This window comes from Nerophis lumbriciformis, linkage group LG13, assembly GCF_033978685.3.
Source record: "Nerophis lumbriciformis linkage group LG13, RoL_Nlum_v2.1, whole genome shotgun sequence".
NCBI lineage: Eukaryota > Metazoa > Chordata > Actinopteri > Syngnathiformes > Syngnathidae > Nerophis > Nerophis lumbriciformis.
In genome coordinates this window covers 31,960,233-31,973,074 of record NC_084560.2, presented here as the reverse complement: position 1 = coordinate 31,973,074, position 12,842 = coordinate 31,960,233, and the positions used below count along the sequence as shown (strand labels likewise).

The 12,842-nt window shown below is 37.1% G+C and overlaps 1 protein-coding gene across 5 annotated transcripts in view; it reads right to left on the bottom strand.

Annotated features, from left to right (window-relative positions):
• phf11 (PHD finger protein 11) overlaps window positions 1–12,842 on the bottom strand; it is a 26,282-nt gene extending 13,440 nt beyond the window's left edge. The window contains exons 1-5 of one of the 5 annotated variants that reach the window (XM_072914503.1): window positions 12,548–12,842; window positions 6,406–6,428; window positions 6,272–6,351; window positions 6,120–6,199; window positions 4,265–4,299 (exon numbers count right to left, since the gene is read on the bottom strand). In XM_072914503.1, coding sequence (XP_072770604.1) covers window positions 4,265–4,299; window positions 6,120–6,163 — 79 coding nt within the window. In that variant the 5' untranslated portion in view covers window positions 6,164–6,199; window positions 6,272–6,351; window positions 6,406–6,428; window positions 12,548–12,842. Of the gene's footprint in view, window positions 1–4,264; window positions 4,300–6,119; window positions 6,200–6,271; window positions 6,352–6,405; window positions 6,429–9,222; window positions 9,599–9,623; window positions 9,757–12,217; window positions 12,464–12,547 lie in introns of those variants that run through there. The other 4 variants (XM_072914505.1, XM_072914504.1, XM_072914502.1 and 1 more) reach the window with 4 other exon arrangements.

The following is a 12,842-nucleotide window of genomic DNA, read 5'->3' as shown; positions in this document are numbered from 1 at the left end:
AGGGCGGCTTATGGTGCGGAAAATACGGTACACATTATGCGTGGAAAATATGTTGGACTATACATTGTGTGGGAAAAATATTTCAGACTACACAAATTATGTGTGGGATAAAAAAATTCAGACTATACATTGTGCGGAAAAAAATATGTCGGACTACGCTGTGTGTGGAAAAATATGTGGATTATACATTACGTGTGGAAAAAAAATGTCGGATTATACATTGTGTGTGGAAAATAATATGTCGGATTTATTTTGTGTTGAAAAAATATGTGGGACTGTACATCATGTGTGGAAAATAATATGTTGGACTATACATTGTGTGTGGGGAAAAAATATGTCGGACTATACATTATGTGTGGGGGAAAAAATAAGTGGGATTATACTTTATGTGTGGAAAACAAATAGGTCACTATACATTGTGTGGAGAAAAAATGATGTGGGATTATACATGGTGTGAAAAATATGTGGGACTATACATTAAGTGTGGGAAAAAATATGTCGGATTATATACTATGTGTGGAAAAAAATGTGGGATTATACATTATGTGTGGAAAAAAGTGTTGGATTATACATTGTGTGTGGAATAAATATGTCGGACTGTTTATGTGTGGAAAAAAAATATTTCAGACTACACATTATGTGTGCAAAAAATATTTCAGACTATACATTATGTGTGGAAAATATGTTGGACTATACATTATGTGTGTAAAAAATATTTCAGACTACATATTATGTGTGGAAAATATGTTGGACTATACATTATGTGTGTAAAAAATATTTCAGACTACATATTATGTGTGGAAAATATGTTGGACTATACATTATGTGTGTAAAAAATATTTCAGACTACACATTATGTGTGGAAAATATGTTGGACTATACATTATGTGTGTAAAAAATATTTCAGACTATACATTTTGTGTGGAGAAAAACATGTCAGACTACACATTGTGTGTGGAAAAATAATGTGGGATTAAACATTATTATGTGGGGAAAAAATATGTCGGACTATACATTGTGTGTGGGGAAAAAAACATGTTGGATTATTAATTATGTGTTGAAAAAAATATGTGGGACTAAACATTATATGTGGAATAAAAATTTGGGAATATACATTACGTGTGGAATAAAAATATTTGGGAATATACATTATGTGTGGAATAACAATATTTGGGACTACACATTGTTTGGGAAAAAATGTGGGATTATACATTATGTGTGGAAAAAATAAATGGGATTATACATTATGTGTGGAAAACTAATATATCAGATTATACATTACGTGTGGGGAAAATATGTGGTATTATACATTATGTGTGGGGGGGGGAATACATCAGACTATACATTGTGTGTAAAAATATATCAGATTATATATTATGTGTGGAAAAAATAAGTGGGATTATACATTATGTGTGGAAAACAAATATATCAGATTATACGTTGTGTCGAAAAAATAAATGGGATTATACATTGTGAGGAAAAAATAAATGGGATTATACATTATGTGTGGGAAAAATATGTGGGATTATACATTATGTGTGGTAAACAAATATATCATACTATACATTATGTGTAGAAAAAATAAGTGGGATTATATATTATGTGTGGAAAACAAATATATCAGATAATACATTGTGTGGAAAAAATAAATGGGATTATACATCATGTGTGGGGAAAAATATGTGGGACTATACATTATGTGTGGAATAAAAATATTTGGGAATATACAATATGTGTGGAATAAAAATATTTGGGACTACACATTGTTTGGGAAAAAATGTGTGGAAAAAATATGTCAAACTATACATTATGTGTGAAATAAAATACCGGTATGTCAGATCATACATTATGTGTAGAAAAAATATATATCGGGCTATAGATTATGTGTGAAATAAAATATGTCAGACTATACATTATGTGTGGAAAATATATGTCCGATTATAAATTGTGTGGAAAATATGTGGGACTATAGATTATGTGTGGAAAAAAACATTTTCAGACTATACCTTGTGTGTGGAATAAAATGTCAGATTTTACGTTGTGTAGAAAAAAATGTCAGAATATATATTATATATTATAATAATATATTTGTGTATGGAAAAAGTATGTGATATTGTGTGTGGGAAAAAAATATGTGGGACTATACATTAGGTGTGCAAAACATGTAGGATTATCAATTATTTTTGGAAAAAAAATGTCGTATTATACATCATGTGTGGAAAAAAATACGTCCGACTATACATTATGTGTGGACCTTTTTTTTAGACTATACACTGTGTGAAAAAAATACTTTGGATTGTACATAATGTGTGGGGGAAAAAATACGTCAGACTATACATTATGTGTAAAAACATATCAGATTATACATCATGTGTGGAAAAAATAAGTGGGATTATACATTATGTGTGGAAAACAAATATATTAGATTATACATTATGTGTGGGAAAAAATGTGACAGATTATACATTATGTGTGGAAAAAATATGTCGGACTATACATTATGTGGGGAAAAAGTATGTCAGATTATACATTATGTGTGGAAACAAATTACGTCAGGCGTGGAAAATGTATGTCAGATTATAAATTGTGTGGAAAATTTGTGGGACTATAGATAATGTGTGGGAAAAAAATATTTCAGACCATACCTTGTCTGTGGAATAAAATATGTCCGATTATACGTTATGTGTAGAAAAATATACGTCAGAATATAAAATAAACATGTGATATTATACATAATGTGTGGAAAAAAATATGTGGGACTATATGGAAATACAATACGTCAGACTAGACGACATGTTTGGAAAAAAATATGTGGGACTATAGATTATGTGTGGAAAAATATATCAGACTATACATTATGTGCCTGATTTATTAAAATCCAAATACCTTGCGCTAAACAGCGTGTACAATCTATAAAACAGCGTGTACTATTAGTGGGCGTGTTGCGTGCAATTTACCAAGACTGCATGTGCAATTGAAAAGAGGTGCAGACTGCCTTATTTAAATGAGGGTTTTGGATATACTACATGGTGCACCACCATGGAAACACTCATTTTCTGCACATTCGTGTTATTGTGCTCCTACTTGTGGCGTTATTTTTTTCAAACATGCAGGAGACATTTACCACTTTTTATGGGTATTTAGCAGCAGTCTTGCAGTCCCTCTTTATTGACACCACTATTTTTGACAGCTGAAGGTGCGCTCATTGGGAAGAGGCTGGACTTACTCTACTCCAGATGCAAAAAATGCATACTTAAGAAGTTTTTTATAAGGAATATTTTAATAATATATTACATGGAATAAAAACTAACGTCATTATAAAAGTACCAAATAACACCAAAAAGCATAAACTGAATTAGTTGTAATCAGCTCCTTAAATCCTTTAGCAGCTGTTAAATTATAAAATAATGTTGCTGAATAGAAGATATGTTTATTTTTTTTATTTTTTTCCGACCGTCCAAAATGTTGACACACACGTAGGACGGAGAATTATCGTCTGTCCAGCGTGAGCACTGATTCTGCAGCGGTGTGTGGAACTGTCAGTTTGCACTTCATCCCCACACGTGCTAAATAAAACGCAAAATAGTGCTCGCAAAGACGGTGATGAGTGTTGATAAATCACATCGCGCTGCTAAATAATTACATTTGCATCTTCTCCTCCCAGTATTGTGGGCATATTGATGATCAGCATATATTTTGCATATTAAGGAAGACAGAGACGCAAAATGGATTGCACGCCTTATTTTGTTCACTTAACAGACGCAATCCACTTGACACACGTTTAGTAGATCAGCTTTGCGTGGTCTATCAAGTTTGCACGTGTTTTAGAACACGCAAACTTTTAGTAAATCAGGCTCTTTTTGTGAGAAAAAAAATATGTCGGACTATACCCGCCATCAGTGTGTGAATGGGTGAATGTGGAAATTCAAAGCACTTTGAGTTCCTTAAAAAAAAAAGGTAGAAAAGCGCTTTAAAGTATAATACATTTACATTTACATATACATTGTGTGAGGAAAAATACGTCGGACTATATGTCGTGTGTGAAAAATCGAGACTCTTCTAGTAATGCTGTTTAGTTCTTCCCTTTCTTTTGTTTTGCCCCAGATGTCTTCTTGTTGGAAGCTAATGTTAGCATTGTGTGATACTACAGCTGCTTCACGCACAAAATTGTCTGCGTTCTGTCGCTGTTGTCCAATCAGTAAAATAATAAACACAAAAAAGGGCCATTAATGAGACATTCACTGGGACATGGCTTTATAAATACCTTGTTTGAACCCAGCTGAGGTCGCTTCGTCTTCCCTGCAGAAGAAAAGAACTTTCAAAAAAGGTTTCATATAATGTCCACCTTTAAGATAAACAGTGGTACCTCAACTCACAAGTACTTCAAATTAAGAGTACCGGTAGTTTCAGATCCAAGCTGTCTCACGGCTTTATGTTATGCTTTAAATTGCAACCAAACCTTCAAATAGGATTATTTCCACCCTCAAGTAAAGTAATATTTTTGACAGGTTGGTGCTGTTTTTTTTACACGTTACATATTTTTGCCATATTTTACACGTTGTTGTGCCTGCTTCGTTCACACAAACAAACATAAGCATTGACTCAGAGATCAACATCCTGCCCACCAAACATTGGAACAAAGAAAGTCAGTACCCAGGAGAAGGAACGAACCAAATCAGAAGAACAATCCATTTTAAAAAAATGCCTCGCTGGTAAACAAGGTCTGTCAGTCTGCATCCTGTAGCAAGCCTCTGCGCAAGAAACAACGAACATGTATCCATAAAAATATTGACAAGCTGCAGAAGCTGTGTTTCAATTTATTGTGTCTAGTCCTGATCAACTAACTGGATGGTCGAGCATTAGCTTTGTTTGACAGACATCGATTGAAGTGAGCTCGTCGGTCCGTCATTTAAAGGCAGTAGATAGTGTTGCCACATGTCATGAGAGAAACACACAGCACTTTTATGAAAACAAGTAGCTTATAATAAGGGAATAACACACAGATTTGGCAACACTGGACGGAGAATCAGCAAAGGACACGCACATTAGTCCGCTCCCCAAAGTAAATACTGTTCAGTATACCATATTTTTCGGAGTATAAATCACACCGGAGTATAAGTCGCACCTGCGAAAATGCATAACAAAGAAGAAAAAAAAACATATAAGTCGCACTGGAGTATAAGTCGCAATTTTTGGGGAAATTTATTTGATAAAACCCAACACCAAGAATAGACATTTGAAAGGCAATTTAAAATAAATAAAGAATAGTGAACAACAGGCTGAATAAGTGTACGTTATATGAGGCATAAATAACCAACTGAGAACGTGCCTGGTATGTTAACGTAACATATTATGGTAAGAGTCATTCAAATAACTATAACATATAGAACATGCTATACGTTTACCAAACAATCTGTCACTCCTAATCGCTAAATCCCATGACATCTTATACGTCTAGTCTCTTACGTGAATGAGCTAAATAATATTATTTGATATTTTACGGTAATGTGTTAATAATCTCACACATAAGTCGCTCCTGAGTATAAGTCGCACCCCCGGCCAAACTATGAAAAAAAACTGCGATTTATAGTTGAAAAATACGGTCAATACATTATTAGATAAAACTACTGTAGTTGTTTGTAGTACACTCTATTGTATTGTTTTATTTATACAATATTTCTTATCTTGTTTTGTTTTTTTAAAGACGTGTTACATGTTAAAATTGTGGTGCTTTGGGAAGGCCAAGCAGCAATCAAGTTGATTTAAATTCCTTTCAATGTGCGGGGCTGCATTATAATGAGTATTTTGAGTTAGGAGCTTGGTCGTAAAACACAATGTACTCGTAGGTTGAGGTACCACTGTACTCAATTTGAATAATCACGCATGTAGATGGCTATATAAGCGGACCTCAAAACCTGACCCCACATTCCAGTGTAACTGACCACTACTGTCATCCAATGCTTAGCTAAAGTTAGCGTGCATGCCTTTACTATTTGGTAAGAAAGCAGAGATCGTACCTGAAAGACTGAGGAAAAGGTGCAGGAAAAAGAAGAAACAAATGGCCATGTTACATTTGTAATCATCTTCATACTTCATGATGTCAAACAGCTCCAACTTACATGGTCCATTGAATCCATGTCAGAACTTTCGATATCTGAATCATCTATGGGGGCAAACAGCTGTGAAGGTTCTTCTTCATCTGTGGAAAATGATACGATAATCAGTCTTGAGGTGTTACTTTACTAGCAAGTCACAATGAAAAGTAACAAACCTGAACAAGAGGATCCCAATAAGGTCTGGATTTTCCTTCCCAGGCTTTGACGTGACCTATTGTGGGGCGGGTCGGCCTGTCTGCAAGGGATGTCGTTCAAACCCACACGACACAAGAATTGGACACTAACTTACCTTTTAGGAGCAGTTTGACGTCTCTGTAAGAAGACAAAAGTGCACAATAACTGAATCATCATGTAACAAATAGACATTTTATTTACAGTAGGTCCTTGCTTTTTGCGAGGGTTATTGCACTCCGAAACCACAAATAGCAAATGAACACAACGGGACCATAAAATCCATCCATCTTCTACCGTCCGTAACTCTCAGGGTCGTGGGGGTGCTGGAGCCTATCCCAACTGTATTTGGGCGGAAGGCGGGGTACACCCTGGACAAGTCGCCAGCATAGAGCCTGTGTATTCTGTGGTATGATACACAGACTCGCCCCTCCCCCTACAAAACATCCAGTTATCTTGACCTCTTTTCTCGTTTTCGATGAACATTTGTAATTGAATGAATGAATGAATGAATGAAATTAATGAATTTATTTATTCCGGCAGACATACATAGCAACACTTCATCACTCTTTGTAATTTGACAGACATGCAACGGCACCCACCGAAAAGGAATACGGGAAAAAAAGCAAGAATGCTTATCCATGTCTCGCCCCCAATTTACAATCAACTTATATGTTGGTTATATAGTCCAAGTTTCAACAGCAGATTTGATGGATACATGACAATTTCAGAAAGAGAATAACATATGCTGGAAAACACTTTGTCAATAGCATTGAGCGACCATGAGATTAGCTCCATCTTGCCTGGGTATCTCATCTTCTGAAGCCTTGTCTGGTGTGTTATGTCCCTTATTCCACAGTGAGTTCTTTTGCACCTGTGTCCCACAGTTAAGATAGTCCGAACAACTAGTCATGTTTTTGATAGTTTCCCAACACATTTTTACCGCAAGGTTGAACACTCTTAGGCTAGAAGACAGTTTAATGTCCCCGCTCACATTGTCCCACAGTTTCACACCCGCTATAGATAACGTTTGAGCCTTGAATGTGGAATTCACCATGGTATGTTTGAATTTCAGGACACACCTGAGTTCATGTGGAACATCTCTGAGTGAAAACAGACTCTGTAGAGCCCTTTGTGAGGCCATAAACATAACTTGAAGGCTACTGTATTGGATTACATCATGTAGTTTAAGAAAATTACTCATGAACAGATCATTGGTATGTGCTCTATATGGGGAATAATGTATAATTCTAATTGCCTTTTTCTGGAGCTTAAATAGCAGTTCAATAGTGTCCCCAAACTTCAGCGCAATACTGTAAATGCGGCAATAAAAGAGCTAAGTAAATCGTTCTAAGTGAATTTTGATTTAGTAATTTCTGCATTTTCCACAAAATGGAGACACCCTTAGCCAATATAGACTGTACTGCTTTCACATGTGGTTTCCAAGTCAATAGAGCGTCTATCTTAACCCCCAAGACCTTGTGTTCATTTACTCTGTTTATCGACGTCCCGCTAACTTCTATGTGTATGTTTTTTTTCCTATCCCCTTCTATAGTTTGTTTTTGAGAGATTTAGTGATCATTTATTTATTAAAACCCACAAATTATTTTTTTTGACAATTCACTGTTCACTGTGTTTACTAATTGAATTAAATATTTTCCAGAACATAACATCATTAGATCAGATTCGGCCGCACGGATGTGTAGATCTGCATTTGTGGTTGATTGATTGATTGAAACTTGTATTAGTAGATTGCACAATGAAGTACACATTCCGTACAATTGACTACTAAATGGTAACACCCCAATAAGTTTTTCAACTTGTTTAAGTCGGGGTCCACTGATTCATGATACAGATATATACTATTTTCAATATACAGTCATCACACAAGATAATCATCAGAGTATATACATTGAATTATTTACATTATTTACAATCTGGGGTGTGGGATATGGAGGGAGGGGGGGGGGGGGGGTTAGGTTTGGTTGGTATCAACACTTCAGTCATCAACAATTGCATCATCAGAGAAATGGATATTGAAACAGTGTAGGTCTGACTTGGTAGGATATGTACAGCAAGTAGTGGACACAGAGAGAGGGATCAGAAAGTATAAGAAAATGTGTCTACATTTGATTATTTACAATCCGAAGAGGTATGATGTGGAAGGGAGGATTGTTAGTTTAGGGTTGAAGTTGCCTGGAGGTGTTCTTTTAGTGCGGTTTTGGAGGAGGATAGAGATGCCCTTTCTTTTACACCTGTTGGGAGTGCATTCCATATTGATGTGGCATAGAAGGAGAATGGGTTAAGACCTTTATTAGATCAGAATCTGGGTTTAACGTGGTTAGTGGAGCTCCCCCTGGTGTTGTGGTTATGGCGGTCATTTACGTTAAGGAAGTAGTTTGACATGTACTTCGGTATCAGGGAAGGGTTAGCGGATTTTATAGACTAGGCTCAGTGCAAGTTGTTTTACTCTGGTGGTGCCAGATCCGATTGTAATGTACCATGAATTGATTAACGTGGAGCCCGACTTTAACAAGTTGAAAAATGTATTCGGGTGTTACCATTTCGTGGTCAATTGTACGGAATATGTACTGTACTGTGCAATTCACTAATAAGAGTTTCAATCAATCAATCATTTGGAGTCCCGATACGATATTTAAACAACATTATAAATTATGGAATTGAAAATGTGAACAATGTATTTTTCAGCATTCGTACATCTGTGGTGAAATTTACAGCTGGCGTGTTTTGTCTAAATCAAGTGAATGTGTTACGGTACTTTTTAGTGCAACCGCAGTAAGATTATATCGTGACGTAGTATCGTGATGGCGGAGCACAGTGTGATCGATACATTCTAAAAGACGGTAAAAAACAAAAAAAAACACAAAAAAAACACATTCTCCTCGACAGAGATGAATAAAATAAGTGCAACTACCTTTTTAGTGATCCAGTCCAGAGAATATGGTTTTGACAAAGCAGCCTTTTCGTCGGTGGCCTTGCAAAACGCTCGGTATTCCGTTTCGTGTCTCATCTTCAGGTGACGGATTAAATTGGTGGTATTGAATGACGCTCTGCAGATACCACCCCTCGGAACAGTCATTTTGCAGACATTGCAAATGGCTAGAGGACTATTTTCATTTTCGATAGAGAAGTACATCCACACAGCAGACATGGCTTTGATAATTTCAGCTACTTTACGACCTGCTGCAATTAGAATTTACAGCAGCTCTACTGCCGTAAAGGCAGGATGGGCGCATCAGCCGCACTATGATCAGTTAAACAAAAACAAGAGGCAACAAACGGACCGATCCGATAATTTAACCCCTGTTTATTTACCTGCCATTGTTCACTTGTGACGAATGTGCTTCTTTTATCCCTTTAATTATCAAACAGTGCTTTATTTCTTAATGGTGACAAGTGTTTCCTTCCTCCAACAAAGCTCACGAGACCACGTGACCAACACGCAATGCATCCCGGGAAGTAGTCGCACCCCGCCAAACCGCACATAAAAAAAGGTTAAAAAGAAAAGAAAAAAAAGAGACCCATATATTGACCATGTTTAACCTTTTCCTGTGGATGTGTCACCAATAAGTAAATGCTTTATTTATTTATTTTATTTTTTAACATGTTAAAAAAGCATTAGTCCAATGCATCATAACGTGAGCTAATTTGCAGAAGTTGGATTTTATAAACTGCATGTTTAAAATATAGCAGTGATAAAAAGTAAACACTGATACCAGCAACATTATTTAGATACAAACAAATGCAAGTTTTTGGTAAATCACTTGTCAATAGTGCCCAGATAATAGGCTATATACATATATATATACATACATATATACATACACACACACACACACACACACATACATATATATACACACACATATATATATATACACATATACATACACACATATATACATATACATATATATATACACATACATACATACACATATATATATACATATACACACACATTATATATATATATACATATATATATATATCCCCATTCAAACTGTAACGACCTGCTGGTGGTAATGTTTAATATTTGTGTGTTTTGGATTTACTGTCAATTTTTCCCATGTTTGCAAACACACTGTCCGCGTCTGAAAGGTGACTGGCGGAGAATGAGGAAGTGTTCTAGTGTGTCCGGCAGGAAAGCACAGACTCACGGAGACGTAAGTGGGTACACGGGAGGTAAAACCTGTTGGAATTGTGCCATTTGTAATCATAAGATTAGTAATAAAAGTTAAAAATAGTGTCGAATGTTGTGTAATTTCTTCTGAGGGCTACAATACATTATCCTATTTTAATATGTTTTTCAAGTAAAAAAAACAACAACGTATTTTCAAGGTGTGGTGATAATAATGCTGTGGCGGTCTGCCACATTTAATTACATGAAGGGGAGACCCTGCAAGAAAACGGTCCAACTAGCATATGTTACCGTTAGTGGTTTATGTTGAATGAAAATTGCTGGAGAAAAAGTCTGGCATTCACTCACGGTTGTGTCATACACGCGCACACATCATGTTGTGATAGAATTTACTTTCAATGATAGCTAATGTTAGTAGCTCAACTTTGCCAAATTGGTATCATTAAAGTTAAAAGTTAAAGTACCAATGATTGTCACACACACACACTAGGTGTGGCGAGATTATTCTCTGCATTTGACCCATCACCCTTGATCACCCCCTGGGAGGTGAGGGGAGCAGTGGGCAGCAGCGGTGGCCGCGCCCGGGAATCATTTTGGTGATTTAACCCCCAATTCCAACCCTTGATGCTGAGTGCCAAGCAGGGAGGTAATGGGTCCCATTTTTATAGTCTTTGGTATGACTCGGCCGGGATTTGAACTCACAACCTACCTTAGCTGACAAAAACATGACTAATAACCATATTTGTTCATGCTATGGTTACATATGGCACGCAAGTCACCTGGTTGTCTTACGTCAGCGCCGGAAGTAGTAAAATCAGCTGTTCACCTGGCGCGTTTATCCTCTGTGATAAAAAAGGAATACATGGGGAAGTCCTTTAGCTGCCGCCTTGTTTTATCATATATTACTGCCTTTGCACATACAGTATCAATGTTTAGTTTCGTATTCACAATAAATCACAAAACTTGTACTTTGGAGCAATGTTCACAGACTAAAAGAACACTTCTAGGCAACTTCAACCCTAAACTAACACCCTCCCTTCCTCATCATACCTCTTCGGATTGTAAATAATCAAATGTAGATACTTTTTCTTATACTTTCTGATCTCTCTCTCTGTGTCCACTACTTGCTGTACACATCCTACCAAGTCAGTCCTACACTGTTCACATTTCTCGGATGATACAATTGTTGATGACTGAAGTGTTGACACCAACCAAACCTACCCCACTCCTACCCACTTTGGAGAAGTGGGTAGGAGTGAGGTGGGATCTGGGGTGGAGGTCTAGAAGTAACCTGACTAGCTTGTTCTGGGATGTTTGGAATCTAGATTTGAGGGATTTGGATGTGCTAGGGTACCAGGAGGTGCATGCGTAATCGATTTCCCGCTAGAATCTTCATGGTGCTTTTGTTGACCAGAGAGGAGATTCTGTAGAGAAATCTCGTTCGTTGGTTGACCTTTCATCACAGGAAAGATTAGCCTCTAGAGTGGAACCTAGGTAGGTGACCTCAGCTTTCCTGGTGATAACAATGTCACCCACTTTTATAGTGAAGTCATTGACTTTCTTAAGGTTGATGTGGGACCCAAACAGGATGGATTCCGTTTTACCCAAGTGTATGGATAGCTTGTTGTCAGCGAGCCAGGTGCAAGTTCTACAGAGTTCAGCACTGAGGATTTTCTCCACCTGTGACTTGTCCCTGTCTGATACCAGCAGGGCCGAGTCATCCGCAAACAAGAACAATTCACAGGAAACACTTAGTTTAAAACACTACCTCCTTGTGTTCGTCTTTTATAAAGTACGTCCTCGAAGGAATCTTCCTTCTCTCTTCTTGACCTAGCTGGGCATGTCCGTGATGGAAACTTGCTCCGTAGGGGAACCATTTCCCTCTGTGAGTTTCGTGTATTTCGGTGTACTTCCACACATGTAAGGTAACGCTACACAATGGGAAACGTTTCTTGAAACATTTGAACGACCCACTGTTTGCCACAAAACCTTCCCGCACTGACGACGGTCATGTTTCGTTCTCTTCGACGTCTTCGAGTTAACCCGGGAGTTCTTTTTGTTTGGGTCTGAAAAGGCAATTATAACATGTCTCGCTTACCGCTCGCCGGCCTGCGCCTTTCAGTCTTTTCCTCTCACTTCCTGCACTTCCCAATTCGTATTCCGCCATCAGCTTCCCTTCCATATTACACCAATCTCTTATTCTGCGAGCATCTACTCCAAACTTTCGAGCAGTTCCCTCCTTAGTGTTCTTTTTAGCATATTCAATAGCTTTGATCTTAAATCCTATTGAATAGCTCTTTATCTTCTTGCCTTTATGCGATTTTAAATTATTGAAATTAGCCTCCTCCATTTTGAAAATGATGCTTTGAAAGGTGACGTTTCACTCGTCACTC